Source organism: Talaromyces atroroseus (genome assembly GCF_001907595.1).
Source record: "Talaromyces atroroseus strain IBT 11181 chromosome Unknown scaffold_3, whole genome shotgun sequence".
Lineage (NCBI taxonomy): Eukaryota > Fungi > Ascomycota > Eurotiomycetes > Eurotiales > Trichocomaceae > Talaromyces > Talaromyces atroroseus.
Window position 1 is genome coordinate 2,240,889 of NW_017971435.1, and position 25,944 is coordinate 2,266,832.

The 25,944-nt window shown below is 49.1% G+C and overlaps 9 protein-coding genes across 9 annotated transcripts, besides 2 other annotated features; 4 read left to right on the forward strand and 5 right to left on the reverse strand.

Annotated features, from left to right (window-relative positions):
* Window positions 1–409: 409 nt before the first annotated feature.
* Window positions 410–2,730, forward strand: UA08_03809 (hypothetical protein; the record flags this gene model as incomplete). The annotated part of the gene is made up of 7 exons (XM_020266150.1): window positions 410–460; window positions 591–607; window positions 689–761; window positions 816–959; window positions 1,019–1,906; window positions 1,983–2,172; window positions 2,234–2,730. 7 exons carry the CDS (start codon window positions 410–412, stop codon window positions 2,728–2,730), a joined length of 1,860 nt encoding a protein of 619 aa, XP_020121483.1.
* Window positions 2,731–3,947: 1,217 nt separating this feature from the next.
* Window positions 3,948–9,106, forward strand: UA08_03810 (hypothetical protein; the record flags this gene model as incomplete). The annotated part of the gene is made up of 8 exons (XM_020266151.1): window positions 3,948–4,106; window positions 4,162–4,286; window positions 4,359–5,545; window positions 5,631–6,338; window positions 7,007–7,318; window positions 7,399–7,927; window positions 8,002–8,888; window positions 9,051–9,106. 8 exons carry the CDS (start codon window positions 3,948–3,950, stop codon window positions 9,104–9,106), a joined length of 3,963 nt encoding a protein of 1,320 aa, XP_020121482.1.
* Window positions 6,275–6,378: a repeat region (Identified by RepeatMasker using a combination of RepBase library and repeat library created with RepeatScout).
* Window positions 6,379–6,401: a repeat region (Identified by RepeatMasker using a combination of RepBase library and repeat library created with RepeatScout).
* Window positions 9,107–9,918: 812 nt separating the features above from the next.
* UA08_03811 (Mitochondrial RNA-splicing protein MRS3) lies at window positions 9,919–11,230 on the forward strand (the record flags this gene model as incomplete). Its single annotated transcript, XM_020266152.1, has 6 exons — window positions 9,919–9,950; window positions 10,095–10,164; window positions 10,240–10,275; window positions 10,336–10,588; window positions 10,666–10,722; window positions 10,782–11,230. The coding sequence occupies 6 exons, from the start codon at window positions 9,919–9,921 to the stop codon at window positions 11,228–11,230; spliced, it is 897 nt and encodes a 298-aa protein (XP_020121481.1).
* A 1,617-nt stretch (window positions 11,231–12,847) lies between these two features.
* UA08_03812 (hypothetical protein) lies at window positions 12,848–15,582 on the forward strand (the record flags this gene model as incomplete). Its single annotated transcript, XM_020266153.1, has 3 exons — window positions 12,848–12,934; window positions 13,019–15,287; window positions 15,362–15,582. The coding sequence occupies 3 exons, from the start codon at window positions 12,848–12,850 to the stop codon at window positions 15,580–15,582; spliced, it is 2,577 nt and encodes an 858-aa protein (XP_020121480.1).
* Window positions 15,583–15,895: 313 nt separating this feature from the next.
* Window positions 15,896–18,911, reverse strand: UA08_03813 (hypothetical protein; the record flags this gene model as incomplete). Its single annotated transcript, XM_020266155.1, has 8 exons — window positions 15,896–16,602; window positions 16,841–16,948; window positions 16,982–17,001; window positions 17,092–18,008; window positions 18,069–18,203; window positions 18,260–18,366; window positions 18,420–18,569; window positions 18,644–18,911. The coding sequence occupies 8 exons, from the start codon at window positions 18,909–18,911 to the stop codon at window positions 15,896–15,898; spliced, it is 2,412 nt and encodes an 803-aa protein (XP_020120948.1).
* A 390-nt stretch (window positions 18,912–19,301) lies between these two features.
* Window positions 19,302–20,371, reverse strand: UA08_03814 (hypothetical protein; the record flags this gene model as incomplete). Its single annotated transcript, XM_020266156.1, has 2 exons — window positions 19,302–20,138; window positions 20,195–20,371. 2 exons carry the CDS (start codon window positions 20,369–20,371, stop codon window positions 19,302–19,304), a joined length of 1,014 nt encoding a protein of 337 aa, XP_020121485.1.
* Window positions 20,372–20,740: 369 nt separating this feature from the next.
* Window positions 20,741–21,538, reverse strand: UA08_03815 (hypothetical protein; the record flags this gene model as incomplete). Its single annotated transcript, XM_020266157.1, has 3 exons — window positions 20,741–21,052; window positions 21,135–21,400; window positions 21,502–21,538. 3 exons carry the CDS (start codon window positions 21,536–21,538, stop codon window positions 20,741–20,743), a joined length of 615 nt encoding a protein of 204 aa, XP_020120938.1.
* Window positions 21,539–22,055: 517 nt separating this feature from the next.
* Window positions 22,056–23,812, reverse strand: UA08_03816 (Alpha,alpha-trehalose-phosphate synthase; the record flags this gene model as incomplete). The annotated part of the gene is made up of 4 exons (XM_020266158.1): window positions 22,056–22,567; window positions 22,642–23,012; window positions 23,072–23,444; window positions 23,509–23,812. The coding sequence occupies 4 exons, from the start codon at window positions 23,810–23,812 to the stop codon at window positions 22,056–22,058; spliced, it is 1,560 nt and encodes a 519-aa protein (XP_020121484.1).
* A 736-nt stretch (window positions 23,813–24,548) lies between these two features.
* Window positions 24,549–25,635, reverse strand: UA08_03817 (hypothetical protein; the record flags this gene model as incomplete). The annotated part of the gene is made up of 4 exons (XM_020266159.1): window positions 24,549–24,973; window positions 25,049–25,417; window positions 25,478–25,490; window positions 25,552–25,635. 4 exons carry the CDS (start codon window positions 25,633–25,635, stop codon window positions 24,549–24,551), a joined length of 891 nt encoding a protein of 296 aa, XP_020121181.1.
* Window positions 25,636–25,944: the final 309 nt, after the last annotated feature.

Here is a 25,944-nt window from a genome sequence, read left to right on the forward strand (position 1 = left end):
TTAAATAATAAATGGCCAGGCAGCGAGGCAACAACGCTTTAGCCTGCTCGTGCTCTCGGCAAATTCCCCTCCTTGCTGGCCTCGACTCGTGGCTGACTGTGTTAATCGATAGCGGAGTGTACTTGTCCCCCCTTGGACCATTCACGACTTATTTCTATCATTGATTTATGTTATTTTGTTCCCTCTTGTCTTATTTGCTCGGTATCCTATTTCTACTGGATCGCTCGCAAGAAAGACTGCCCAGAGAAGGGGAAAAAAAAATCGTTCGTTTATCGTTCTGGGTTTGCCGGGCCCGCGCCGCCTCTCCAGTTCCTCTCTCTGTGTCTCTCTCTCTCTCTCGCTCGCGCTCGCTCTTTCTCTTTACTCTCCCTCCCTCTTTCTTCCGACACGCAACCCCCTCCCCCAAAGCATGGACGGCCAGACAACAGGGACCAGCTCTGCTGGTAATTCCAGCGACTTTGTAAGTGGAAAGAAAAAAGAAAATGAAGAAAGAACAAGAGGAAAAAAAAAAAAGAAAGAAAAAGAAAGGCAAATAACATGCAGCGCTGAAGAACCGTGGCTAATGCATGTCCCTTGCAAATGCAATACAGGTCCGCAAATTATACAAGTAGGTGCCACCTTTCACTCTCTCTTTCGCGTGGCTTTCGCTGCCAATGCGACGGTTTGGCTGATCTGCTCTCGGCCGTAGGATGTTGGAGGATCCGTCGTACTCGGACATTGTTCGCTGGGGAGATGAGAACGACAGCTTTGTCGTGCTAGAGGTATGCTTCTCGACGACGATGAATATATATGATCCGGCTGACCGCCTATAACAGTGTGAAAAATTTACCAAAACCATCCTTCCCAAGCATTTCAAGCACAGCAACTTCGCCAGCTTTGTGCGCCAACTCAACAAATATGATTTCCACAAAGTGCGCCAGAACAATGAGGAGACAGGGCAATCGCCATATGGCCCGAACGTACGTGAAGAAATTCCCCCCACCGCGCGGTCGCCAGAGATGCTAATCGGTGATAACAGGCCTGGGAATTCAAGCACCCCGAGTTCAAGGCTAATAACAAGGACTCGCTGGACAACATTCGAAGGAAGGCGCCCGCGCCTCGCAAGCCCGCCCAGATGAGCGAAGACTCCGTTCCGACGCAGCAGATTGACTTGATGAACTCCCAAATCCTCGCCCAACAGCAACAAATCCAGCAACTGAGCGACCGCAACGCCCAGCTCTCAGTGGACTCCCAAATGATCATGCAGGAAGTCATGCGCTTGCAAAAGACCATTCTCCAGCACGAAAACGTCATCCACAACTTCATGAACTACTTGTTCACCGTCGATGCTCGACACCGCCGCGACAGTCGTGCCAGCGGCGCTTTTGCCGCCCAGGATGGTTCGGCCGTCAACCCGAATCCAGCCGACGACCTCCCCGCCTCGCCCTTACAGCAAGCCTCCAAGATCCTGAGCGATATGAACTCGCAAATACAACCAAATTTGGCGCAGTTTGAAAATTTGAACGACCCCTCAAAGGCACAGATGATTGCGACCCCTCCATTAGCTTCTGCTGTGCGTAACGGCATCTCTCGCGCGCCAAATTCAGCTGGGTCGACTGCTTCGATGGCCTATACCAAGATGAACGGGGAGCTGGAGACGGTGGTTTACCCTGTGGGCACAACAAATGGCATCGATCCGATGTATAGCGAACATGTGAACAATATTCCATACTCGATCCCGCCGAAAGAGCTGGCTGCGGAACCTATTGATCCACGACGTTCCTTTACCGATAATCGGAAGAAGAACGCCCTGGTCAATCCGGGCTGGATTAAACAACCCAACATTTTACTTGTTGAAGACGATGATACATGTCGCCAGATCGGCGGTAAATTCTTGGGGTCCTTCAAGTGTCAGATTGAGAATGCTGTATGTTCCTTCTCTTGTCATTGTTTTTTTGATACACGGAGGGGGGGGTTTTTTTCTTTTTACTAACATCGACCAGTACGACGGCTTGCAGGCTGTTAGCAAGATGCAGTCAGGCAAGAGATATGACTTGATTTTAATGGACATTATAATGCCTAATTTAGACGGGGTATCTGCATGCCATCTCATCCGCCAGTTTGATCGCACGCCAATCATCGCTATGACATCGAATATTCGCAAGGATGACATTGAACTATACTTCCAACACGGTATGTCCTTATTAAACCAATGAGTTATGGAAACGCTTTGCTGATGACTGTGTTCTCACAGGTATGGACGACGTCTTGCCAAAACCATTTACAAGGAAGAGTCTTCTCGACATGCTCGAAAAACACTTGATGCACCTGAAGACGATTCCCACGAGCACAATAGACCCTGTCTCAGCAACGCCCATGACGACGCATAACTCGGCGGCGCAATCCATCAAGGAGGACAGTTCGCCTGGACAGTCACCCGCCGCATCCATGAACAACTGGCAATCTCCGGGACAGCTCCAGGGAATGTCACCCGTTCATCTCAACGTTCAACAGGTGCCACAATACATGCAACCAATGACTCCTTCGGGGACGGCATTTGCAATTGACCCAAACGGGGTCCAATATGCGACGGCTGCCCCAACGGCGCTCAGCCAACCCCCGATTCGTGCGCAACACCGGCGACAGGTCTCTGATATGTCGAGTGCGCCCGAAGCGAGCTATGCTAAACGACAGCGCATGTACCAGAATCCGCAAATGATGCCACAAATAGCTGGACAACAGAACGGTTAGCTGTTCTGGGTCTTGTTTTTATTTTCCATGTTTTAGTGGAATGTACGGCCGTGATTGTTTTCTTTTTTGCTTTTGTTCCTCTTGCGCCTGCCTTGGACTAATGTTTATCCTGGACGGACAAGATGGATAGCCGCATACGACAGACATACATTACATGGGCGCATAAGGAGTTGTTGTCGGTCTCTTCTTTATCTCTCAGGCTCTTTCATTTTACTATTTCTTTTGTTTAAAGAAAGGAGGCGGTTCAGTTCATATACCTGGGCAGTATTTTTCTTATTTCTTGATTGACCGAATTTTGGAAACTTGTCTCGCATTAATTTTTCATACCAATTATTAATCTTCACTTGATCGAGTTCGAGAATAATTGATAAAACGGAAGAATGTAACATTTCTCCTTCATTCATTCATATCTCTCTCAACCAGACTGTGTGCATGCCGATGACTACGTATTAAGCAAGTTCGTAGAAATAAAATAACAGAAAGCTTAGACCACAACCATATTCCAACGAACGCAGTCTAAGCTTAATTTTGCTATGACAGTTACACAGCTTGGCCAGGGGGCGCGGTCTAGCCCCTTGAGTTTGAGGTCTCTGACATTCTAGATTACGATCTAGAACCAGCTTAATTATAGAAATTAGACAGATCTATGGGCGGAAGATAGAAAATATATAAATAACTCGCGGAACGGGCCAGGCTGGACCCTTGGGATGTGGACGTTCTGGCCAGATCTTTTTTTTGTCCCTCTGCGTGCGTGTTTTTCTGTACATTCAGTGTGGCTGTGATGGGTGCCTGAGGGATTAGGCTCAAAATTTGTTGTGTTTGTTTCGGATACCTCAGGCATCGAATTCCACCACACACCGCCTTGTGCTGGTTTTCTGCCGCAAAATTAAACAAATTATTGGCCCTTTTTTTTATGGTTATTTGGTCCATTGGTTTTACGTTGTTCTTTCTTTGTTTGCTAACTGACATAGATTGGGTGGTTGGGTATCTGTGTCTCTCTGTTGACATTTGTCTCTTTTTGTGCCCTCTACAGAGACCATTTACGTGCCTGGATTTCACGATTTTCTTGAGTCATCGTCACATCGACCCCGCACCGAAGAAGCTCTACCAACACGATACGCAGGACCGCGCCAAAACACCGTGTATGCTTTCTGCTCCGTAAAGAACTTAGCGAAATTCCTGATTAGCTAGCCACCTAAAACAAAAGCGAAAGCGCAATGGGTCCAAAACAAAAAGGCGGCAGCGGCGGAGGAGGAGGAGGGGCATCTAAACATAAAGGAAACACGGCGGAAGAAGTCGAGGAGACCCTTCAGGCTGTTGTGTTTGCAGATACTTTTGAGACGAGATTCGAGCCTTTCACCTTGGAAAAGCCTAGGGTGGGTAATAAACAATGATTTTTTGCGAGGCAATAGCTGACTGAATGTTGTCTAGTGTTTGCTGCCGCTGGCTAATACGCCCTTGATCGAGTACACGCTAGAGTTCCTCGCCAATGCGGGCGTGCAGGATGTCTTCCTCTATGGCGGAGCGCACTCTAACATACTGGAGAAACATATCAGGTCTGGTTGATATGATATGATACAGATTTCGGTTTCTAGGCTATAGACTAACGGTCTATTGAACAATTATAGTACCTCAAGATGGAAGGCACCGTCATCACCATTCAAGAAACTCACATTTCTCAAATCCACATCAACTTCTGTTGGAGACGTCATGCGCGACCTAGACGGCAAACACCTCATAACAGGCGACTTTATCGCAGTCAGTGGAGACGTCATCAGCAATTTCCCTATCGACGAGGTACTCGCGAAACACAAGGCGCGGCGCCAAACAGACCGAAACGCCATCATGACAATGGTCCTTCGCGAAGCCGGTGCGCAGCATCGGACTAAATCATCTTCCATCTCGCCGGTGTTTGTGGTTGATCCCACTAAAGACCGCTGTCTGCACTACGAGGAGATTGACCATCATCATCATGACACGTCGTTGTCGCCGCCGGCCCGGCTGACTATTGATACTGAGATCCTTACGTCGCAGGCTGAGCTTGATATTCGCCAAGATTTGATAGATTGTAATATTGATATTTGTACGCCAGATGTGCTTAGTCTGTGGTCGGATAGTTTCGATTACCAAGCTCCGCGCAAACACTTTCTGTACGGTGTCTTGAAGGACTACGAATTGAACGGCAAGACGATTCATACGCACATTATCAAGGAGCACTATGCCGCTCGGGTGAGGAACTTGAAAGCTTACGATGCTGTCACAAAGGATATTATATCGCGGTGGACATACCCCCTGTGTCCAGACACGAATTTACTTCCTGGCCATACATACGAGCTGAGACGAGGCAGTATATATCAAGAACAGGGTGTTATACTCGCTCGGTCGTGCATAGTTGGACGGCGAACAGTGATTGGTCAGGGGACCAGTATTGGAGACAGAACGACAGTTACGAACTCGGTGTTGGGAAGGAATTGCAAAATAGGCAAGAATGTGGTCCTTGACGGGGCATATATCTGGGATGGAGCCGTTATTGGCGACAATACCGAGGTTCGCCAGGCGATTGTGGCGGAGGGAGTTGTCGTGGGCGACAACTGTAAGGTTGAGCCTAATGTCTTGCTGTCTTTTGGCGTGAAGATTTCCAACGGAGTTACCGTGGGCGAGGGTACGAGGGTTACGGTTGCAGCGCGCGAGGATGGCTCTGTGCCTGCGAATGAAGAGAAAATTGTTGGTGCGCAGGGCCGGGGATATGAGTATGTCCTTGAAGAAGAGGATGAGGAGGACGAGGAGGATGACCGCAGTGAGGCCTCTGGTTTGGGTAGGTTATTTTTTTTTTTTTTTTTTTTTTTTTGAACTTCCCTTTTTCTTCTACAAAAAGTGGAAAATTGGCTGACAATTCAAAGTCTACAACATGGCTAAACTGTCTCTTTCTACCGATTCCATCTCCACACTGTCTAGCGAGATATCAGCCGACGACGACTACTCCCATGGACAACGAAGTGACAGCTTTGGGACATTGGTTTCCGAAGACGAGGACCATGACCACTTCCAACACGACGCATCGAATAACCTGTATGACAGCATACGCGACGGGGTCTCGGCCGACGTGGTGGCACTCGAGCTGGTCAGTCTCCGTATGAGCGCCAACGCATCAGATTACCAAGTACGGCGCGCGGTAGCGTCGTCGTTTATGAAACGCATCTCGCAATTAGTGACGGAGGCAGGAAAGGGGGCAGGAGACGCCGTGCACGAGGTGTTCAGTCGGTACAAGGACGTCGTTGAGCGCAGTCTGTTTGACAAGAACAAGGAGCAGAAAACAGACCAAATCGATCTGTTACTGCAGATTCAGCAGGACCTGGTCCATCGGGCCAAGGGGGATACGATCCTGCTTTTCACGGCAAAGGAACTGTATGACCTCGATATCATTGAAGAGGAGGCGTTTGAGGGGTGGTGGGCGGATGAGCGCTCGAGTAGCACGGAGGAGATGAAGAAGGTGCGTGCTCAAACGCAGCAGTTTGTGGACTGGTTGGCAAATGCGTCAGAGGAGGATGACGATGACGATGACGACGACGACGACGATGAGGATGGCAGTGAAGACGAGGACGAGGAGAGTGAGGATGAGGACGACGATGAAGATGAAGAGAGCGATGAGTGATGGATGTTCTATTGTAGATATATATTATAGGTCGCATCTTGTCTGTCATGATCACAAGACTTTCTCTGAATATTACCCGTACTCGTAATACACACCCCATATCATACTCTGTCTAAGACAAACAAAAGCTGGATGGAAGACGGTGGCGATGCTGTAAAAATACCGCGCGTACTGTAACTATTTCCGTTTCTGTATTTCACGGGTTCCATGCCATGTTTTGCAGGCACTCGCTGCAGGACTGACTAATAACCCCACCCCTTCTTTCTGCCGCCGGCGTCACTCTTGATTCAGGCAGTCAGCCATTCTGATATAAGAAGCCTCCCTGCCCGTAACTATTCACTCGATTAATCATCTCGTCGTCTTTCATTGGTCGTCTGTCCCTTCCCTCCCCCCCCTTTTGCCGCCTCGTCTCCGACCAACTAAACTCCCTTCGCCGTTTCTTCGGTTGTTCAGCGTTCGTTCTCCTCCCAGAAGAGTTGATGCCAGTTCGTTACTGCCGATAACTCTTCTGCCTGGCTCGTGATATATATCTCCCGATACCCCCCCTCAATACCTTCACCACGCCTCCCATCACGAGAAAGAGGAAGGCAGTCGAGGAGGCGGCGACGACTACTTCTCCTGGAGACAACGACGACGACGACAACAACAACAACTACAACCACAGATCGGCAAGCGCCGCAAAACATCACAAGGCGCTGCCGCTGGAACGGAGCGTCCAAGGAAAACGCCAGCCATCGCCAGCACCCGGGACACGGAAGGCTGAAGTAGATAAAGACCTTGCCCCCCTCTCGCTCAGTAAACAGGGGGCAAGCATCGTGACTCCTACAACTACCACGCGAAGCATGGATTCCGACGACGATTTCATGACGGATGTCTCCAGTCGAGAGGAGGACTTTCTCGACACGCAGGATAGCGATGACGAGAGTTTAGGCGAAGGTAGGAGATTATCTTCTTCAATACAGTGGAAGTATCATTTGAGTGAGTGAGCTAACTGGCCTATTTTCATGGGACAACAGACTTTGGCGACGAGTTCGACAACGGGTTCTCCTACGACAAAGATCTTGTGCAAAAGACAAAGAAGCCGTACGAGGTGGATTTCACAGTACTCAGCCCGGCCGATATCGACCGCGAACAAAACTATCAGATAACAGAAGTCTCGTCGGTCCTTGGATTGCCCCCAGAGTCGTCTGGAATTTTACTACGGTTTGCTCGATGGAATAGGGAAAAGTTAATAGAGTCATACATGGACCGGTCGGAAGAACTATTAGAAGAGGCCGGGCTGGGACACAGCTTTGACGTGAATCCTCGGACAGACACGGTTCCTGGATTCATGTGCTCGATTTGCTGCGAGGACGACGAAGATTTAGAGACATATGCGATGCGATGCGGCCACCGGTTCTGCGTTGATTGTTTTAGACATTATCTTGAACAGAAAATCAAGGAAGAGGGTGAAGCGGCGAGGATTCAGTGTCCTCAGGATCATTGCCATCGGATTGTGGATTCAAAGTCGTTGAATTTATTGGTGTCTGACGACCTCAAATATAGGTAAGACATTGATTTGTTCCTTTGTCGTGGTGTCCTTTGTCTGAAATGAAACTGACCCTTTTTTTTTCGTACAGATATAAAACGTTACTAACTCGAACATATGTCGACGATAAAGACAACCTTAAATGGTGTCCCGCGCCGAACTGCGAGTTCGCGATAGATTGCGGAGTCAAAGCTAGGGATCTAAACAAGATTGTGCCTACAGTGCATTGTTCATGCAAGCATAGTTTCTGTTTCGGATGCGGCCTCAATGATCACCAGCCGCCGCCTTGTTCGTTAGTCAAGATGTGGCTGAAGAAATGCGAGGACGACTCCGAGACGGCAAATTGGATTTCGGCTAATACGAAAGAATGCCCCAAATGCCTGTCGACAATTGAAAAAAACGGTGGCTGCAATCATATGACCTGCCGCAAATGCAAATACGAGTTCTGCTGGATGTGCATGGGACTCTGGTCTGAGCATGGAACCAGCTGGTATAACTGCAATCGATACACGGAAAAGTCGGGATCGGAGGCTCGCGATGCGCAGGCAAGATCGCGGGCGTCTCTAGAACGGTATCTGCATTATTACAACCGCTACGCCAACCACGAGCAGTCGGCCAAACTCGACAAGGACCTGTACCTCAAGACGGAAAAGAAGATGACCAGCCTTCAGTCGCAGTCAGGCATGTCGTGGATTGAAGTGCAGTTCCTGGACACAGCGTCGCAGGCGCTGCAGCAATGCCGCCAGACGCTCAAATGGACGTACGCGTTTGCGTACTACCTGGCGCGGAACAATCTCACGGAGATTTTTGAGGACAACCAGAAGGATCTGGAGATGGCGGTTGAGAGTCTGAGCGAGATGTTCGAGAAGCCGATTGCAGAGCTTGCGGAGCTCAAAGTCGACATTCTCGATAAGACGGCGTACTGCAATAAACGACGGGTGATTCTGCTGAGCGATACAGCGGAGAACCTGAAGCAACGTAAGTCGTACCTTTTCAGTTGCACTTGGTTGGACTATATACTAACATCGATATTTGCAGGGGAATGGAAATTCAATGTCGAATTATAATGGTTCATTTAATTAGGATGGCATTTGATTACTAGCATTATTTCATAGCATATCTCTCTACTAACTATATCAGCCCACGATTCAAGCCAGTTTGTGTTTGTTCCTGTCTGCTCCAGCAATCATGTGTGATAATGATTGACTCGGCGTACAATCTGAAATACTACCTTTTTTTCTTTTTTCTTCTTTCTTTTTGATGTGCAATACATATATGTTTGATCCAAGAGAGTAACTATGAAAGCGTAGCATAGACTGCTTTGGCTCCGGAATCGGAACATACCACAGTATTACTATTTACCGTCACTATGGAACTAATGAAGACTTGAGTCTAGCAGAGTAGCGACCCGCCCCGAATCCTGTTCAAGGCTAGAATAAAAAGTTGGATATATAGTCAGTCACTGCGTCTCGCCGTGAGCAATAATAATAATCAGTAGGACGGAGTTGCCTGCTTGGGCATTCTGGGCCGGTGTCTGTCGGACTCGGCTTCGGCGAGAAACTGCCTCGGCGTATGCGACGGTCGCTTGGGGGAGCAGAATAATCACAATAATAAAAAAATCTAGGCAGCCAGATAGCGAGACGGAGGCATCCATGGGATACTGACATACATACGTATTGGATGATAAGCAGAGTGTGCTGTGTAGTGACGCCGGAGAAGCCGTGGACGTCGTCGGCCGTGCTTAGCCCAGAAAATAAAATAAATCATCTCTTCATGTTCTTAATTCATTCTCCCGCCACGACCACACCTCAACTCCCCCCCGGCTTGCACCTCCTGTCCGCCATCTGCTTATATTTCTTCCGCTTATTCTTTTTTTAAACCTTTCTGTCCATTCTATCCAATCCGGCTTTTATTTTGGATACTACTCCTCTTCTTCCTCCACGTCAACAGTCAGCTTGAGCTTGAGCTTGCGGCTCCGGCTGCGCCTTCAGAGCTATTCGCAGCTCGGATGGCGGAACACATCCCAGGACAGGAATATGAGTATGTCAATTGTTTCGTTTCATGTTTCTTTTGTGTGTGCGACCTGGCCATGTCTGGAGGACGACATGCTGGGAACCTCTGCCGATCAGAAAAGGAAGGGGAAAGAAAAAAGTCTGCTGCTGACCGACCCGCGAAATAACACAGGTATGAAGCTCTTCCTTCGAATTATGGCTTGGGTCAAAATATGCTAGCCGGTGCTTTCGCGGGGATTGCGGTATGTTTTTCTTTGCTGCTCGTTTTTGAATGCTGGCTTGGAGATGGAGAGGTCTGATTTTTGTGCTCTACACAGGAACACTCGGTTATGTATCCGGTTGATCTGCTCAAGGTACGCAACATCAACATCAACATCAGACCAGAAAGGTAGATAGGCACAGTCAGCTCACAGTATGCGCCTTTTTGGGGGGGCTTTTTTCAGACTCGAATGCAAGTTTTACATCCGACATCGGGCGGGCTTTATACCGGTATCACAAATGCGGTGTCTACCATTTACCGAATTGAAGGCTGGAGGACGTTGTGGAAGGGTGTGTCGAGCGTGATCGTGGGCGCTGGTCCTGCCCATGCTGTCTATTTCGGAACATATGAAGCCGTGAAGGAGCTCGCTGGTGGAAACGCCGAAGGACATCACCCCTTTGCTGCTGGTAAGCAAGCGTGCCTTCTCAGGTGTTGTGAATTGCAAAGGACGTTGAAATTGACTTGAATGGCGGAAAAAAAATAGCCCTAAGCGGAGCAAGCGCAACAATTGCTAGCGACGCCCTCATGAACCCATTTGATGGTATGAAGCATGAATCTCTTTTGAAATTACAATAATTCATGACTGCTAACCGTTAATAGTGATCAAACAGCGCATGCAGGTCCATGGCTCCGTTCACAAGACACTCGCGCAGTGTGCAAGGACGGTTTATCGAACCGAAGGTCTCCAGGCTTTCTACGTCTCGTACCCGACGACTCTCAGCATGACCGTTCCTTTTACAGCCACGCAGTTTGTGGCCTACGAGTCGATATCCAAGATGATGAATCCCAAGAACGAGTACGATCCGTTCACCCATTGTATTGCGGGTGGCCTCGCTGGCGCCGTGGCCGCTGCAATCACCACGCCGCTCGACGTGATAAAGACGCTGTTGCAGACCCGGGGTTTGGCTACAGACCAGGAGATTCGCTCGGCGCGAGGCTTGTTCAATGCTGCTGCCATTATCAAGCGCCAGTTCGGATGGGCCGGTTTTCTGCGCGGACTGCGTCCTCGCATTATCTCGACCATGCCCAGCACTGCGATTTGCTGGTGAGTTTTTTTTTTTTTTTTTTTTTTTTTTTTTTTTTTTTTTTTTTTCTTTCCCTCCCTCTTCATTTGGATTCGTTCTTGGTTGGGGACGCGGCGGACATGCTGACCAAATTATTTAAAGGACCTCTTATGAAATGGCAAAAGCCTATTTCAAAAACCAAATGACCGAGCAATAAATCCACCGAACATGGACTTGGTCGTCTCGTTCTCCCTACCCTACCGATCTCGCGCGTATACATGGTATCGTCCTTGCGAATCGGACAGTCTTCTTATCCTCTCGCTCTTCGTCTCCTCCCGCCTTTATCCTCCCAAGAGACATGATCATGCAACCCAACGTCTACACGCGGAAGAAAGGGAAAACAAAAAAAAGAACAAGAACATCATCTCAACTGTAACTGTCCGAACTTCCTCATACCATTTTCCTACCTCTGGGAGACCAACGGCTACGATCTATCTCGCATCATTATCAACATTCCATTCCAGCGATGTATATTGTTCCCATCTTTTCTAATAAAATACGTGAAGGGGGTGGTTCTGACGCATTTGTTTTCTCGAATTTCCAACATTCAACCATCTTGTTTGGCGCCGTGTCTTCACATTCGCATGAAGTCTACCTTTTTTCTTCTGCCTTTCTTTTTGGTTCTTTCTTGGGGGATTTGCCGTTGCAGCACTTGATGCAACTTGTATTTTCCGGCGTTGAAGGGGTCGAAGGGTCGAAGAACGATTTAAAAAAAGATAACGTTTTATAATTGAGAGAACCTGGGATAAAGGCGGTTTTTCATATTTTCCCTCTTTGTCTCTATTAATCACAGGGAATGGTGTCATGTGTGTGTCTTCTTACATGTAATCATAGAAATGTGGCAGTCTTATTTTTTTTTATACCTCTTTCCAGATTTTGTTTTAAAGAAGGGATCAATTATATACTTAGGTGATGCAGGAAATATACTTATCCTCTATTTCTTGTATATCATTATCGTCGGTCAAAAGCGAGTTACGTAGGTTTGGATCGCAGTTAAAATTTCAAGATACAGTAATTACCGTGTCACGTACGGCGCTTTCACTACGTCATCCCCAGATTCTGCCTGCGGTCCGTATTGTATTTACATGTATACTACCTACGTTACGCTTTGGGGACATTCTCGTCCGTAAATCAGAATGGCCGTGCATTAATATTGAATGGCTATTAACATTCATGACAAATCTGCGACGTATAGAATGACAACATTGTGCTATAATACCAACTGTGGTATTCTAAGTTTCTTGCTAGTTGATAATACGACTGCCGTATTGGGGCGTATTCTTGGTTGGCCAACGACGTCACGCGAGAACCAAAAGACCCATCGTCAACCTCTGTCTTGTAATTAGCCCAAGCCTGAACCATCTCGCTGAGCCACGCTCTTGTGCATCGTGAAGAGTAATATTCTCCAGCCAATCCTTCTATTCCGGCGTTTCCTCTCCTGTCCGCATCGAAATCTCCTGCTGGAAATCGTCTCCCCTCACACCAACACCCCTCCTCGTCCCTGCTTTACCGCTACCGCTACCGCCCGCAATCAATCAATCAATCGATCAATTCATTGGCACGTCTTATGGCGAGCTCGTGTCCGCAGTTCCTTTCTAGATGATGCGCTCAAAGCCCTCGTCTTCCATGCAGAAGACGTACGATGAATGCTACTTGATGTGCTCTACGGCCGTGTATTTCGAAGGACAGGTGCGTTCGTTACCTCTATCCCGGCGCAAATTCTAGAAGGCATATAGACATACTGATTCCTCTCTCTCTCTCTCTGTAAAATAGAATAATGAGTCTGAGGCCCTTCGCTCATGGCGCTCCGCTCTCGAAACTATATACTATCACAACGCATACCGCGTGCCTCCGAATTACGCTCCCAGATCCGAAACAGAAAAGGCTCTCCAGGAGTCTCTCCGACAGTTGGAATTGCAATGCAAGGAACGAGTGGATTTACTAGAGGCCCTGCAAGAAAGCAGAAAAGAAGCCTCTACAACGGAGGAGGGCAATGTCCTGAGTAATGACGAGAAAGAGCCTTCGAAGCAGACTTCACGACCACTCAAGTTGGAAAAGGGCAAGCGCCCGTCAAACAGCCATAGCGCCAACAGTAATAATAACCCGCCCGGTTGGATTGGCGATGGTACCATACCGGCAGTCGACTACATGGACTTGTCGAAACCCCCATCTCTCCCCGTGAGACCATCCGCCGCAGTGTCGCCGGGCGTGGCAGTCACCCCGCCGCCTATGTCTCTCGAGCGAAAGCACAGTTATCGAGAGGCCGCCGCACCTTCAGCATCTCCGCACAAACTTTCGCCTTCCCCGGTTCCAGCTGCATCTACACCCGGCGGTACACCTCTTACTCAATCGTCTTCTCGTGGGTCGAGCCCCGAGAGAAGAAAAATCATGCTTACGACACTCCGCCAGAAGGACTCCAAAAAGCCTAAATACAAGACTTCTTCCAGCAGAACTCGTCCAGCAGCATCAAAAGCAGCCGGCCTAGCCTGGGGGATCAGACCAAAACAACAACAACAACAACAACAACAACAACAAGCAGCAGCACCTACGGAGGGAAGCTCCGCAAGCCACCCTGCCTACAATAATCTTTCTAGTGATTCTGACGTACGCAAGGACAGCGAAACGAAATATGGACGGTCTAGCGAGGAATCAACACGGAAGACCGGTCAGCAGAGGTCTATTCCGTCGTCTTCCGATTACATTCCGAGTTCAAGCTGGCGAGAACCTCAATTTCCTGATTATCAGTACCAGCCAAATTCCTCACAATTAGATACAGCTGCGGCGGCGGCGGCTTCCAAAAAATTGCTAGCAGCCAGCGATCAATTGCCCAGAAAACCAGTCAAGCCCCTGCCTCCCCCGAAATATCCAGTTTACCGTAAAGAATATCTTTCAAATCCCGTCTCCGTTGCTGAGAGGAGTCTCAGAACGCCGCCACTCAACAGATCGTCGTCGGCGACGCAAACGCCCATAAAATCATCATCTCCAGTAGCAGGAGAAAGTTCAAATCAACCTGTGAAGAGAACAATTCCCAAGTCACACTCAACGCCGCGCACGCTGAGCGCTGCAGGAGCAAACAGAGCTTCAGTCTCGTCCATAAGCGGGGATGAGCCCACACGCCCACGCAAGCCCGATGCAGGTTTTGACGGTGCGTCTAACAACACTACTGGTAGTGCTACTTCTGCTGGACGGAAGAGTAGGCCTCCCGTACCGAAACGCAAGCCTAGAATCACGCCTCCATCGAGTGATCAAGATTCCGGCGAAGAGAGTTCATCGGGGCCGGAGGAAGACCGGGATTTGCGAGATATCATGAAAAAGCTGCCAAGGGGTATTGATGTCAACGCGGCTCGACAGATCCTGAATGATATAGTTGTCAGAGGCGACGAGGTTCATTGGGATGATGTTGCAGGGCTCGAAACGGCTAAGAAGGCGCTGAAAGAGGCTGTAGTATATCCATTTTTGCGACCGGACCTTTTCATGGGTCTTCGAGAGCCTGCCAGGGGCATGTTGCTGTTTGGACCACCAGGTACGGGGAAGACGATGCTGGCTCGCGCGGTAGCAACGGAGTCTAAATCGACATTCTTCTCCGTGTCAGCCTCGACGCTGACGTCGAAATGGCACGGAGAGAGCGAGAAGCTTGTCCGAGCTTTGTTCGGACTTGCAAAGGCATTGGCGCCTTCGATCATCTTTGTAGACGAGATTGATTCCTTATTGTCGACACGATCGTCAGGATCGGAACACGAGGCGTCGCGCCGGTCGAAAACGGAGTTTCTGATACAGTGGTCTGATCTGCAGCGGGCAGCCGCTGGACGAGATCAGAACGAGAAGAAAGATGGCAGTGGTGATGCTAGCCGTGTGCTAGTTCTAGCAGCGACTAATCTGCCGTGGGATATAGACGAGGCAGCGCGACGGCGGTTTGTGCGTCGACAGTACATCCCACTGCCAGAGGATCACGTTCGGGCGCAGCAATTGCGCCGACTACTCAGCCATCAAACACATGAAATGTCGAATGAGGATATTGAAGTCCTCGTCAAAGTTACCGAGGGTGAGACAGGCACCCTTTCTCTTTCTCTCTCTCTCTCTCTCTCTCTACTTTCTTAACTGACATAACGAATGCAGGCTTCTCAGGCTCCGATATCACCGCGCTGGCTAAAGACGCGGCAATGGGCCCACTGCGCAATCTGGGTGAGGCATTGCTGCATACGCCGATGGACCAGATTCGGCCGATTCGCTTCGAGGATTTTGAGGCCAGTCTGTATACTATCCGGCCGAGTGTGGGCAAGGATGGACTGAAACGATACGAGGATTGGGCGAAGGAGTATGGTGAAAGGGGTGGATGATGTATGTATACTTATTATTGTATGTACATGTTTATGTACAGGCAAGGCTAGGTAAAGACCTACCTAAGAGCAGTATAGTTATAGTCGATCCAGTCTTCAGAAAGTATCGCATCCAAACCAAAAATATAGACCGGGACGATGCAAATGGAAATCAGTGGAAATCTTTTGCATGTCTAGAAATAAGGTAATGTACATAGTAGATGACTTGTTCTTAAACATTGATATGGGATACAAGACGTAATACAGTTGAGCAAGCACATCCCCTTCAACCAGCAAAAACAAAGCAAAGGGGGAATAAAAAAGAGCAACATCCTCAAGACGAAGCCGCAGTTCTCTCCCGAACCAACGAACGAATCCTGCCCATATGATCTTTGCTCTGCAAAAACCGTGCAGTGACAGCTTCAGCATTCTGGCCAGCAGCAGCCTGCTGTTCAGCGACCCGACTAGCCTTCCTAGCCAATTTCTCGGCCCTCTTGAGCATCTTCTCCGCCTCTCTTTCCTGCCTAGTCATAACAGCCGGCCGAGCGCTAATCTCCTCTCCAAAGGGCGCAATGATTCGCTCAACGACGTGGCGAACATGTCGGGACCGAGGCGCCCCGGACGAGAATTCAATCACGTCCCCCTCGCGCAGCGAGTCGCGCGGGTCGGCCACTAGGTAGGTGGTTGTCTTGGGGTAGGGTTTGCGGATGTGTCGGTCCCATTCGGTGTGGCGGTAGGCGACGCGCACAGTCTTGTTCATGAGGCCGACGGAGGTTACGGTGCCGATTTTGAGGGTGTAAGGGTATGTGCGGAGGGAGGGAGGGTTGGCGTTGGCCGTTTGAGTTGAGGGTACTGTTATTTCATTCTCTTCTTGGAGAGCTTTGCTGTCTGTAACTGAAGAGTTGGTCGTTTCTCTTATTGTTGACGATGGTGTAGACTGGTTCTGGTCCTGGCTGGCAAGATATGATCGTGTGCTCGAAATTGTGCGTCGAGAGAGGGGAGCTGATCTTGCTGTGAGTGTCCGCTTCGTCGCAGCTCTGGCTGTGGACGACAGCAGCATGCTCCTAAATAATGTAGGGCCCATTTTATTGCTCTGCTCGGTTCCTGAACAGGCACTTGAAGCGGAATAGACAAGAGTCGTGAATGCGGTAAAATTTATTCTGTTGGCGGAATGGTATTATTCCCAGACAATACAATTGCGCGAGAACTCGTATAACCGGATACGCAGTGAAGCAGAATAACCCGCTCTTCAATTGTATCTCTCTTTCTTTCGACGGACCTTGGAGTGCTGCAATTGAGGCAGTTCTGAGAAAAGTCGAAAGTATCCTTCCTGCTCGAGTTGCGGCAACACGGATCTGTTTGCATTGTTTGTCTTCGCCAGCAGCAACTGCCCCCTGTCAGTTACTACCTAGACATTTACCGTAAAGTCCATAGACAATCCTATGAAATGAATATGTTAAGAGGAATTAATATCTTCTAGAGCCTGTCTGCTAGGCTTTTTATATAATTGATGTGTTGGCTATCTTCTACTTCGGCGCCGTGACCTCTTCCGTCGCCGCCGCCGTCTCTTCTTTGGTCTCTACGTTTCTGCCGTGTCCAGTAAACACTTCATCCATTTCCTCCAGTTCAAGATTCTTTGTTTCCGGCACGAAGAATATACTAAAGACCAGAGACAGAAATGCCACAGAGCCGTAAATGAATCCGAGCTTCCCGCCCAGATTAGCCTTGTCGGCGTCCTCGAGGTAGGGGTAGGTAAACGACACAACAAACTCCATGACCAACTTGACCGTGTAACCCACGTTCAGCGTGTACTCGCGCAGATATGGAGACGGAATCTCGGCGGCCACGACATATGCCAAGGGCGCATATCCAAAGGACCAACCGAAGGAAAAGAGGAGGAGCATGGCGACAATACCGGCCTTGATGGAGACCGAGTCCGAAGACGTCGAGGGGTCTGCCGTGCCGAGACCACCCATGGTGAATAACGCGACAGTCTGAACGAAGGCCGAAGTAATGAGCACGGGTCTCCGGCCAAGACGGTCTGCGAGAAGGATGCAGAAGAGAATGCCCCCGATATCGACAGCATTAGTGCCGAGGGTCACGCTGAAAGGGTTGATAGTATTCAACGCTTCGACGAAGAGAGTGCCATATTGCGAGGCAAAGGATTGCCCTGTGGACTGCTGGAAGAAGAGGAGAAAGACTACGATCAAGGTGCGGCGCAGGTTGTCGCGATTGAAGATCGAGAGGAATTGGCGAATACGTGATCCCTCGCGCTGGCGTCGGGCAGACTTGATATCTTCGACCGCTTCAGAGAGGTCAGAAAACTCAGCTAAAATCTCCTCCGACGCAGGGGCTTTGTTCCGTTTTTCTTCACGAGTCTGGCGGAGTCGGGTGAGCGCCACCAGAGCTTTGTCGTGGCGGCCGGTTAGTAGTAGCCAGCGAGGGGACTAGAAGGCCGCGTTAATACACACACACAAAAGGTAATAACGATGCGCAGAGAAACATACCTCAGGGATAAGCCACACCAGAGCTATCACGATAGCTGGGAAGATCATGATCAATCCAATTGGAAGCTGCCAGGCAATATCGCCTTTGTCTCTCGAGGTAGCCCTGACGATACCTGTGACGAGGAGTCCACCGCACTGGAATAATTAGCCTGGTTATTCCTTACAAGAATTGCACAAAGCTGTGTATCTACCTTGATACTAAGCCAGTACAGAGCTCCAGTTCCACCACGGAGATGTGCAGGAGCAATCTCCGCTAGGAAGGTCGGGATGACGGCCAGCTGCATCCCCAGGTAGACATCTATGTGAGCCAGTCAGCTATGTTATTACCAAGCCTGAGCTGGTCAGACATACAGTGAAGAGTCCTCCCCGCAAGAATCTGCGGACGATTGTACGCAGAAATAATGACCGACGTGCTTCCCAACGCATAGATGCTCATCACGAAGATACACCATCGTCGGCCATAGTGCTTGCTGATCCAGTTCCCAACAATGACGCCTATGGCTGTTAGCCGTGTGTGCCGGTACTAGATGCGATGCCATGCCATGCCATGCAAGGCACAGGAGAAGTCAGCATACCGATAAGCTGGGTAGCAGCCTTCAAGCTGTTCAGCAGACTCAGGAACAGGGCCGGGAGCACATATTTCTCCTTCTTGGGCTTGTAGTCGCCGAACTGCTCCTTAAAGGCAGCCGTGGCCTGTGTCGACGCAAACGACTGGTCACTGAACCCATAGCTAAAGGCGGAGAAGAACAGTAGGGCCACGGAGCACACCAGCGTGGCATTAAAGTCGCGCAGATGGATTTTTTGCCGAGCCACGGTCTTGTCATCTGGCGCTGCAAATGCCATGTTCGGAAGTCAGGAGGATCTACGACAGGCTTCAGCATTGGGCTTGGCAGGGAGTAGGATAGTTCGGGGGAGATGCAGTGGTTTTATTCTATTATTTATCTGATCAGATTAAGTTGATCAGATATGTGTCGTACGTCGTCCTCGTTTATTGTTTAATCTCGTGCCGCGCGGGCATCCGAGACAGCCGTGATCCGAGCCATTCAAATCGCACCACGATAGGGACCTTGGTGGTCTTTTTGCGTGGTTTTTTTCCCCCTCTCCGCGGTTTGATTTGTCTGTCCCCGGCCGATATCCACCGCGGGCTGCGCACTATAATCTGACGGGAAAATAAATATAACCAGAGTTCGTTGGATTGAGAGGATATTCAAAATACTACATACATACTAGTACTCATTCTAACCACGTGTCTACAGCAGTCCTCAGCGCTTCGGCCAGCCACTCTTCGTGCAACGGTGTGCTAACGTCAAACCCATGCCCGCCAGGCCGTAGAGCCAGAATGACCTTGTCGGCACCCTGTCTCCCTTGCAGGGTCTCTCTGGCTTTATGCACAAACCGCCCACTTGCCTCCGGCAGCACCGCTTCATCCTCGGTGCCGTGGAGAATCACTAACCCGCCGCAGGGTAGCTTTGCATGTGGTGTATTTAGCCGGGCCAACTGGTACAAGCGCTCTGGATGACGCTCCGGAGGTAATTCGGATGCCCCGCGAAAGAAAAGCCCACACCCTCTTTGGTGTGCGGTAATGGTCATGGACAGCCGGACACGCTGGAGAGCCAAGTCGGAGGACTCGACCTGCCCCGGGTTGATCTTGGCAATATACTCGTCAATCAATGATTCGGGGGCCGCGTTCTCGGTCTTCTTGGCTGGCAACAGGGGAGGGTTATCCCAAGAAAGCGATGGGTATGCCGCGGTTCCGGCGCGGATCTTATCTGGCTGGGAGAGAGTGAGATAGACACTGAGCAATCCACCGGCCGAGTCGCCCGCAGTGATGATTCGGTCCAAGTCAAGCTCAAAGGTCGTTGCTTCTTCTTGTTGCTGTTGCTTTAATAGACTTGCTAGGCTCTCCGAATGGATCCAGTCCCAAAAGTCATCGACATCATCTAGAATATCGATGCCAGTGACCTCGGGGAGGAAACGATAGTTTGCCGAAATGATGACTGCGCCGTATGTTTCAGCCATGTCAAGGAGCCATTGCGGAAACCAGTCGGCGTAGATCGAGTCGCCCCGGACCTGTAATGGTTTGTATCAGTATGATTGCAGGACGGAGGGGCGACGGGACGACTCACCATTCCTCCGCCATGGAATCGCGCAATGACTGGCGCTTTCCTGCCTGCTGGAAGGGACTTTGGGATAATCAGGTCGGCGCGGATCTCATGTCCATCAACGACTTTGTAGGGGGCTTGCAAGATGTTGAACTTGGTGAACTTCGGTGCAAAGGTTGCACCTGGTCGAATTGAGGCCATTGTGTAGAAGACTCTTGTATTTTATTTCTGTAGAAACCACAACTAACTGTGCCAGCGAAGACATGGCCGGTATATATACTATCGCAGGCATATATGTATATCTACACACATAGTTATTATAACAAACGAATCAAGTTTGTCAACTGAAGCTGTAGGCAGGAAGCAAACATGTTTGTCTAGGGTGTAAACTCCAGCCAGCCAATCGCCGCGCAGCATCCCGTGTTTGTCGCAGAAGCAAACACTGCAACATCTCTGCAAACATTTCTCTCGACTCTCCATCATGCAAACCTCTTATGATTCAAACTTTCATGGTTGCAAACCAGATGGCACAGATTCCCTAATTAGGATTCTGCAGCAGCTACGGCTTTCTCAGCCGCCGCCGCAATTCTTCCCACCCACATCCCCGTGACTCAGCATCGCCAAGTGTCCTGCGCTGCACCGTTGCACTTCGGACTTGGCCATAGTCGCAAACATCTCCTGGAACTGGGGCGGCACTGCCTGGTCATTCTCACAGGTCAGATACGTAGACGGGATGTACTCGTACGCCGTGCCGGTGATGGGCGTGGTCTGCACTCTGTAGGACTGTGGCACCAGTCGAGATTCCCACAGTTTGGCTTCTGCGTCTGAGAGGTCATTGAAGAGTTTGCTCGCTCCGTCTTTGATGGCGAAGCCGCCGTCGGGCTGCAGGATATGTCTATCTTAGCATGAAGCGCTCTCGAGATCAACGTGGCAAACCTTGATCTAAATCAAACTAAAATCTTACTCCGATATCGTTGTTGGGTGACTCCCCAAACGCACTCAAAACCGTCTGGCCCTTCTGAAGCAGGAACGCGGTGCAGAGGAATAGGTGAAGCACGCCGCCCTGCTCACCTTGGGCGCGACGACTGCTGTAGCTGAGGCGTTGCGGGATAGCCTCGTTCCCGACGAGGCCGCCATACGAATGCATAAAGACAACCACCGTCCTCCCTTGGTCAATAAGATGCTCAACTTCTTTGCCGATACTGAGTGCGTCGTCGGTCAAGGTGCGAGCTGTGAAGTCATCAGAACCAGAGCAGCTCGGTAAAGTTGGGTGAACCACAGGGTAGCCTGCGTCCTGAGGGCATCGTAGAACGACGGCGTCATGAATGAACCTTGGGTAATGGCAATTGTAGGTTTTATGGAAGCCATATTGACTGCTGAGTTGAATGCAAATGCTTCTCTAGTTGATGATGGTGGGCTGAAGTGTTAAAATATTTATTCCACAATTCAGCCCCCGACTGTCCTTTTAAACACACAGCCCTGACCATAATAAGCAACTCTTTTAAGACTATAAGATCGTCTCTATTCACATATGCTTTCCAAAGACCAAGTCTTATCATGATCTTTCTACGTATCCGATGCTTGTGGTGAGTTATTCTACTCGCGCTCTTCAATTGCGATATTAGTATACTCCGACTTGACATTATGGGACCCTCGAGTATTTTGGATTGTAATGTACATGTAGATTTACATATATCCGAGAGATGAATATAAATACGGAGATTATGGTACTCTAAAAAAAAAGTCATGTAACTAATATGTGGTGGTACTTTCGTATTTCAAAAAGAGAAAGAAAAAGAAAACCAACGAACACGCCATCCCGTACGCCATATCCCTCTGCATTATTATTTTGCTACCGTGTATGTCCCCTCTTTTTGGATCCGGCCTACTCCTCCGACACAACAATTGCATCGTCAGGAACAGTCTGCTCATTTCCGTCAAGCACAGGTGCAGATGTACCCGGAATCAGAAGCGACGCTTTCCTCAGCGAAACTTTCTGTTTCGACTGCGCTGAAATGCGTCTTAATTCGCTGACAAATGATTGTCCCCAAAACGCGCTCGTGTATTTGGAAACATATTTGTCGAGCTTGGAGAAGTTAAGCGCCTTCTGTTCCTCGCTCATGGTCACGGCCTCCTGGTAGGCGCCGGCCAGTTCTTCTGTGTTCCAGGGATTGACGATGATACTGCCATTGAGCGACTGAGCTGCTCCAGCAAATTCAGATAAAACGAGAACGCCGTGGCGCTTGTGCTGTGTAGCAATATATTCGTACGCCACTAGGTTCATACCGTCTCGGGTAGAAGACACAATGCATGCGTCCGAGACAGCATACAAGGCGATGAGCTCATCGAAGTTTACTGATTTATGTAGAAAGTGAATGGGCATGAACTCAACAGTGCCTGTTAATTATTAGCCAGTGAGAACAGGTATTGTCGCAACCGGGGAAAAAAAAACCAAACCCGTTCGAACATACCGAATTTACCATTGATCCGACCAACGAGTTCATTGACTACTGCCCGCAGGTTCTGATATTCTTCCACATCCTGCCTGCTGGGCACCGCGACCTGCACGAGAACCACCTTTCCTACCCACTCTGGGTGGTCGCTGAGGAACACCTCTAGAGCATGGAGCTTCTGCGGGACACCCTTGATGTAATCTAATCGGTCCACTCCCACCATCAGCTTCACACCCTGAAACTTCTGCTCAAGCATCTCAATTCGTTTTTGGACTTTCTCTTTCTGGAGTCCTTCCTTGAACTTGTCCGGGTCAATACCAATAGGGAAAGCCCCAGTAGAAACAACCTTGCCTTGAAACTCGATTCCATTCGGAGTTGTCTTCAAGCTACTAGAAAGAAGCATGTTAGAACATGTTATTCTTCAATTTAGGCAATGTGACGAGCTTACAGAAGCCGTGAGCAGCTACTCAAGAAGTGTCGCGTGTAGTCGTAGGTATGAAACCCAATCAAGTCGCAATGTAGAACACCCAGAAGGAGTTCATTTCGCACTGGCAAGATTCGATAAATTTCACTGCTAGGAAATGGCGTGTGAAGAAAGAAGCCTATTTTAACATTCTTCTTCGAGTCGCCAATCTCCTCTCGCAACATTTCCGGTAGCAACATCAAATGATAATCGTGGACCCAGACGAGGTCGCCATCTTGAATATCTTTGGCAACGGCTTGCGCAAACAGACGGTTTGCCTTTTTGTATGCTTCCCATGCGAATTCATCAAAGGTAATTTCGCCAGGATGATAATGGAACAGCGGCCAGAGAATGGAATCTATGAAGAACATCGGATATTAGAGACTAAAAGAAAAGTCAAAAGCTCAAATAAAGAAACTCACTTGAGAAACCATTGTAATGTCGATCGGCAAGCTCGTCATCGATCATGACTGGAATAGCTCCGTATTCGTCCTTGAGCCGCTTCTGTACCACTGGAATCTCCTCCTCTGGGACTTCCAATCCAGGCCATCCATACCAGCGAAACGTAGTCGATTTTGTCAATCCACTCAAGCCACTAACCAGACCTCCAGATGACATGGAAAAATCATACTTTCCGTCATCAGAGCGTTTGATCGTGATAGGCAATCGATTAGAAACGAGGAGTAACCTCGACTCCTCGCTTTGGGGACGTTCAACCGAACTCATTTTCTCCTCTTCACTGCGGGTGGTGGTTATGCTTAAAACCGGCCAATCTGCAGGAATTCGGGCTAATGTAACCTGCGGAATGGATCAAGGGAGAAATAATTGGACTCGCTTCGCAATGAAATCGCTGTTGACAATGTTCGTTAGTGACCAAGCTAACCTTACGCAAGAAGTATCCGCATATCGTCAGAGAGAAAGCTGACTTGGGCACAGCTGAAACAAGGACTGATGCGTCGGGTAAAACTGGGGCAGAGCTGAAAGGCAGGAAGGAAATGCAGATAAATTTATTGACATGAAACCGATAGAACAGCGACGGAATCCAAGGTCTCGAAAAGCAAGGAGCACCAAGAAATTATCAGGGAAGCGTACCAGCCAGGAAATGGATGACGTCTATCTTTGTTCACCGTCTCAGTCTCTCGATGCGAGGGGACCACGCGAGGGCAGCACCAGAATTGCCTGGTAATGGCGATGGCGAGGCCAGATGAAGCAATGCAGATATCCTCAATAGCAACTTCATTGAAGGGGAATGGAAGAAGCAGCAGAAGAAGAACGAAGCTGAGAGAAGTTGGAGAGGAGGGGCAAAGAATGAGGTAACTCCCGGCGGGGGCCTTCCCTATTCCATCAACCTCAAAGTTACACCCGCGCTTACGACATATGGAATTTCCATTCAACATCAACAGCGTACAGGACGAGATGTGTGAATATCAACCGCCGTAACTATAGCTATTGCATAGGATGTCTACAAAACAGGCCTCTGTGCGCTCAGCCGCCATTCTCCCGACGCGCCGTCATGCTCAACCTTGCCCTCCGCTTCCAGCTTATTCAACACCAGCACTACTCCATGCGACGCCGGCACATGGAGACTCTCAGGAACATCTCGATAGATTATTTTTACTATCTGGATGGGCGTCCAACTAGACAGAGATAACGGGCTTTCTTGCTGCGACGATTCCACATCCAATCGTCCAAACCTGAGAACACGGAGAATCTCATCTTCTCTCTGTTGGCGATGTTTGATATATTCCGTTATCTTCCCAGTGGCGTCCGCAATCACAGTTCCATGGCCTGGATATGCTCGCCCGGAAACAGCTCTCTCCATCTTCTTCAAGCTAGCGATATACGCGCCCAGGTCTTCGAAGACCGCCGTGCCATGCCCCAGAACATCTTCAAACAAACACTGTTAGCAGAGCCCATTCACCTGTAGAACAGATCACAGATCACAGAATCTTATAGACATACTATCGCCAGTGAATATGGCATCCTCTTCCCTGAAAATGAAGCTCATATGATCAATAGCATGCCCCGGCGTATAAAACGCCTCCAGCGTTGCACCTTCGACTTTGAAAACCTGCCCATCCTTGATATCCGTCTGCCCTTCTACTTTTTCACTCGGCTGGTGTTTGTAGACAGTAGCCTGTGGGCATATCTTTAGTAGATCCGGAATACCTTTGACGTGATCATGGTGCCAATGGGTCAGAAGCACCTCGTGAACCACGGCATTTTCATCTTTCAGCACTGATTGAAGTAATGTAGGCCAGCGGGGGAGGCCTTCCCCGGTATCGATCAAGAGTCGCCGGGTTCCACGGCCAACTAAATAGGTATTTGTTCCTGATAATGCAGTCTAGTCAGTAATTGATCAACGACAACTTCGTCTCGTTTACTACTTACCTTGTAATGTGAACTGAACATGAGTCATCAGCAAGCAGCTATAAGCAATCCTGAATTTCAGGGGAAGAACCAACTTTGCCTGGATTTCCAGCCAGAATCCTAATGACTGATGTACTCAAACGCTCAACCTCAGGCAGCGGCACAAGTTGAGTAGCCATGGTAGATGAACTCGTAAACCCTTCCGCGGATTTAGACAGTGAATCAGAATATTAGGATTACTGCGGCAAATAAATAATTAGACTCGCCGTGCTCTCAGTAGAGAATTGATAATAGAGAAGTACGTACTAAGTAGACAACTTACACTATATGGCTGCACACCGAACCTCGGCAAGGCGCCATCTTATCGGATGATTATGTCATCCAGACATGAATTTTACAAGTCTCAACTACGATTTTGAATGTTACTCAAGAATCATAGAGAACAAAATAAAATCATCGTTATACAGTTATAGTACCTAATGTCGACA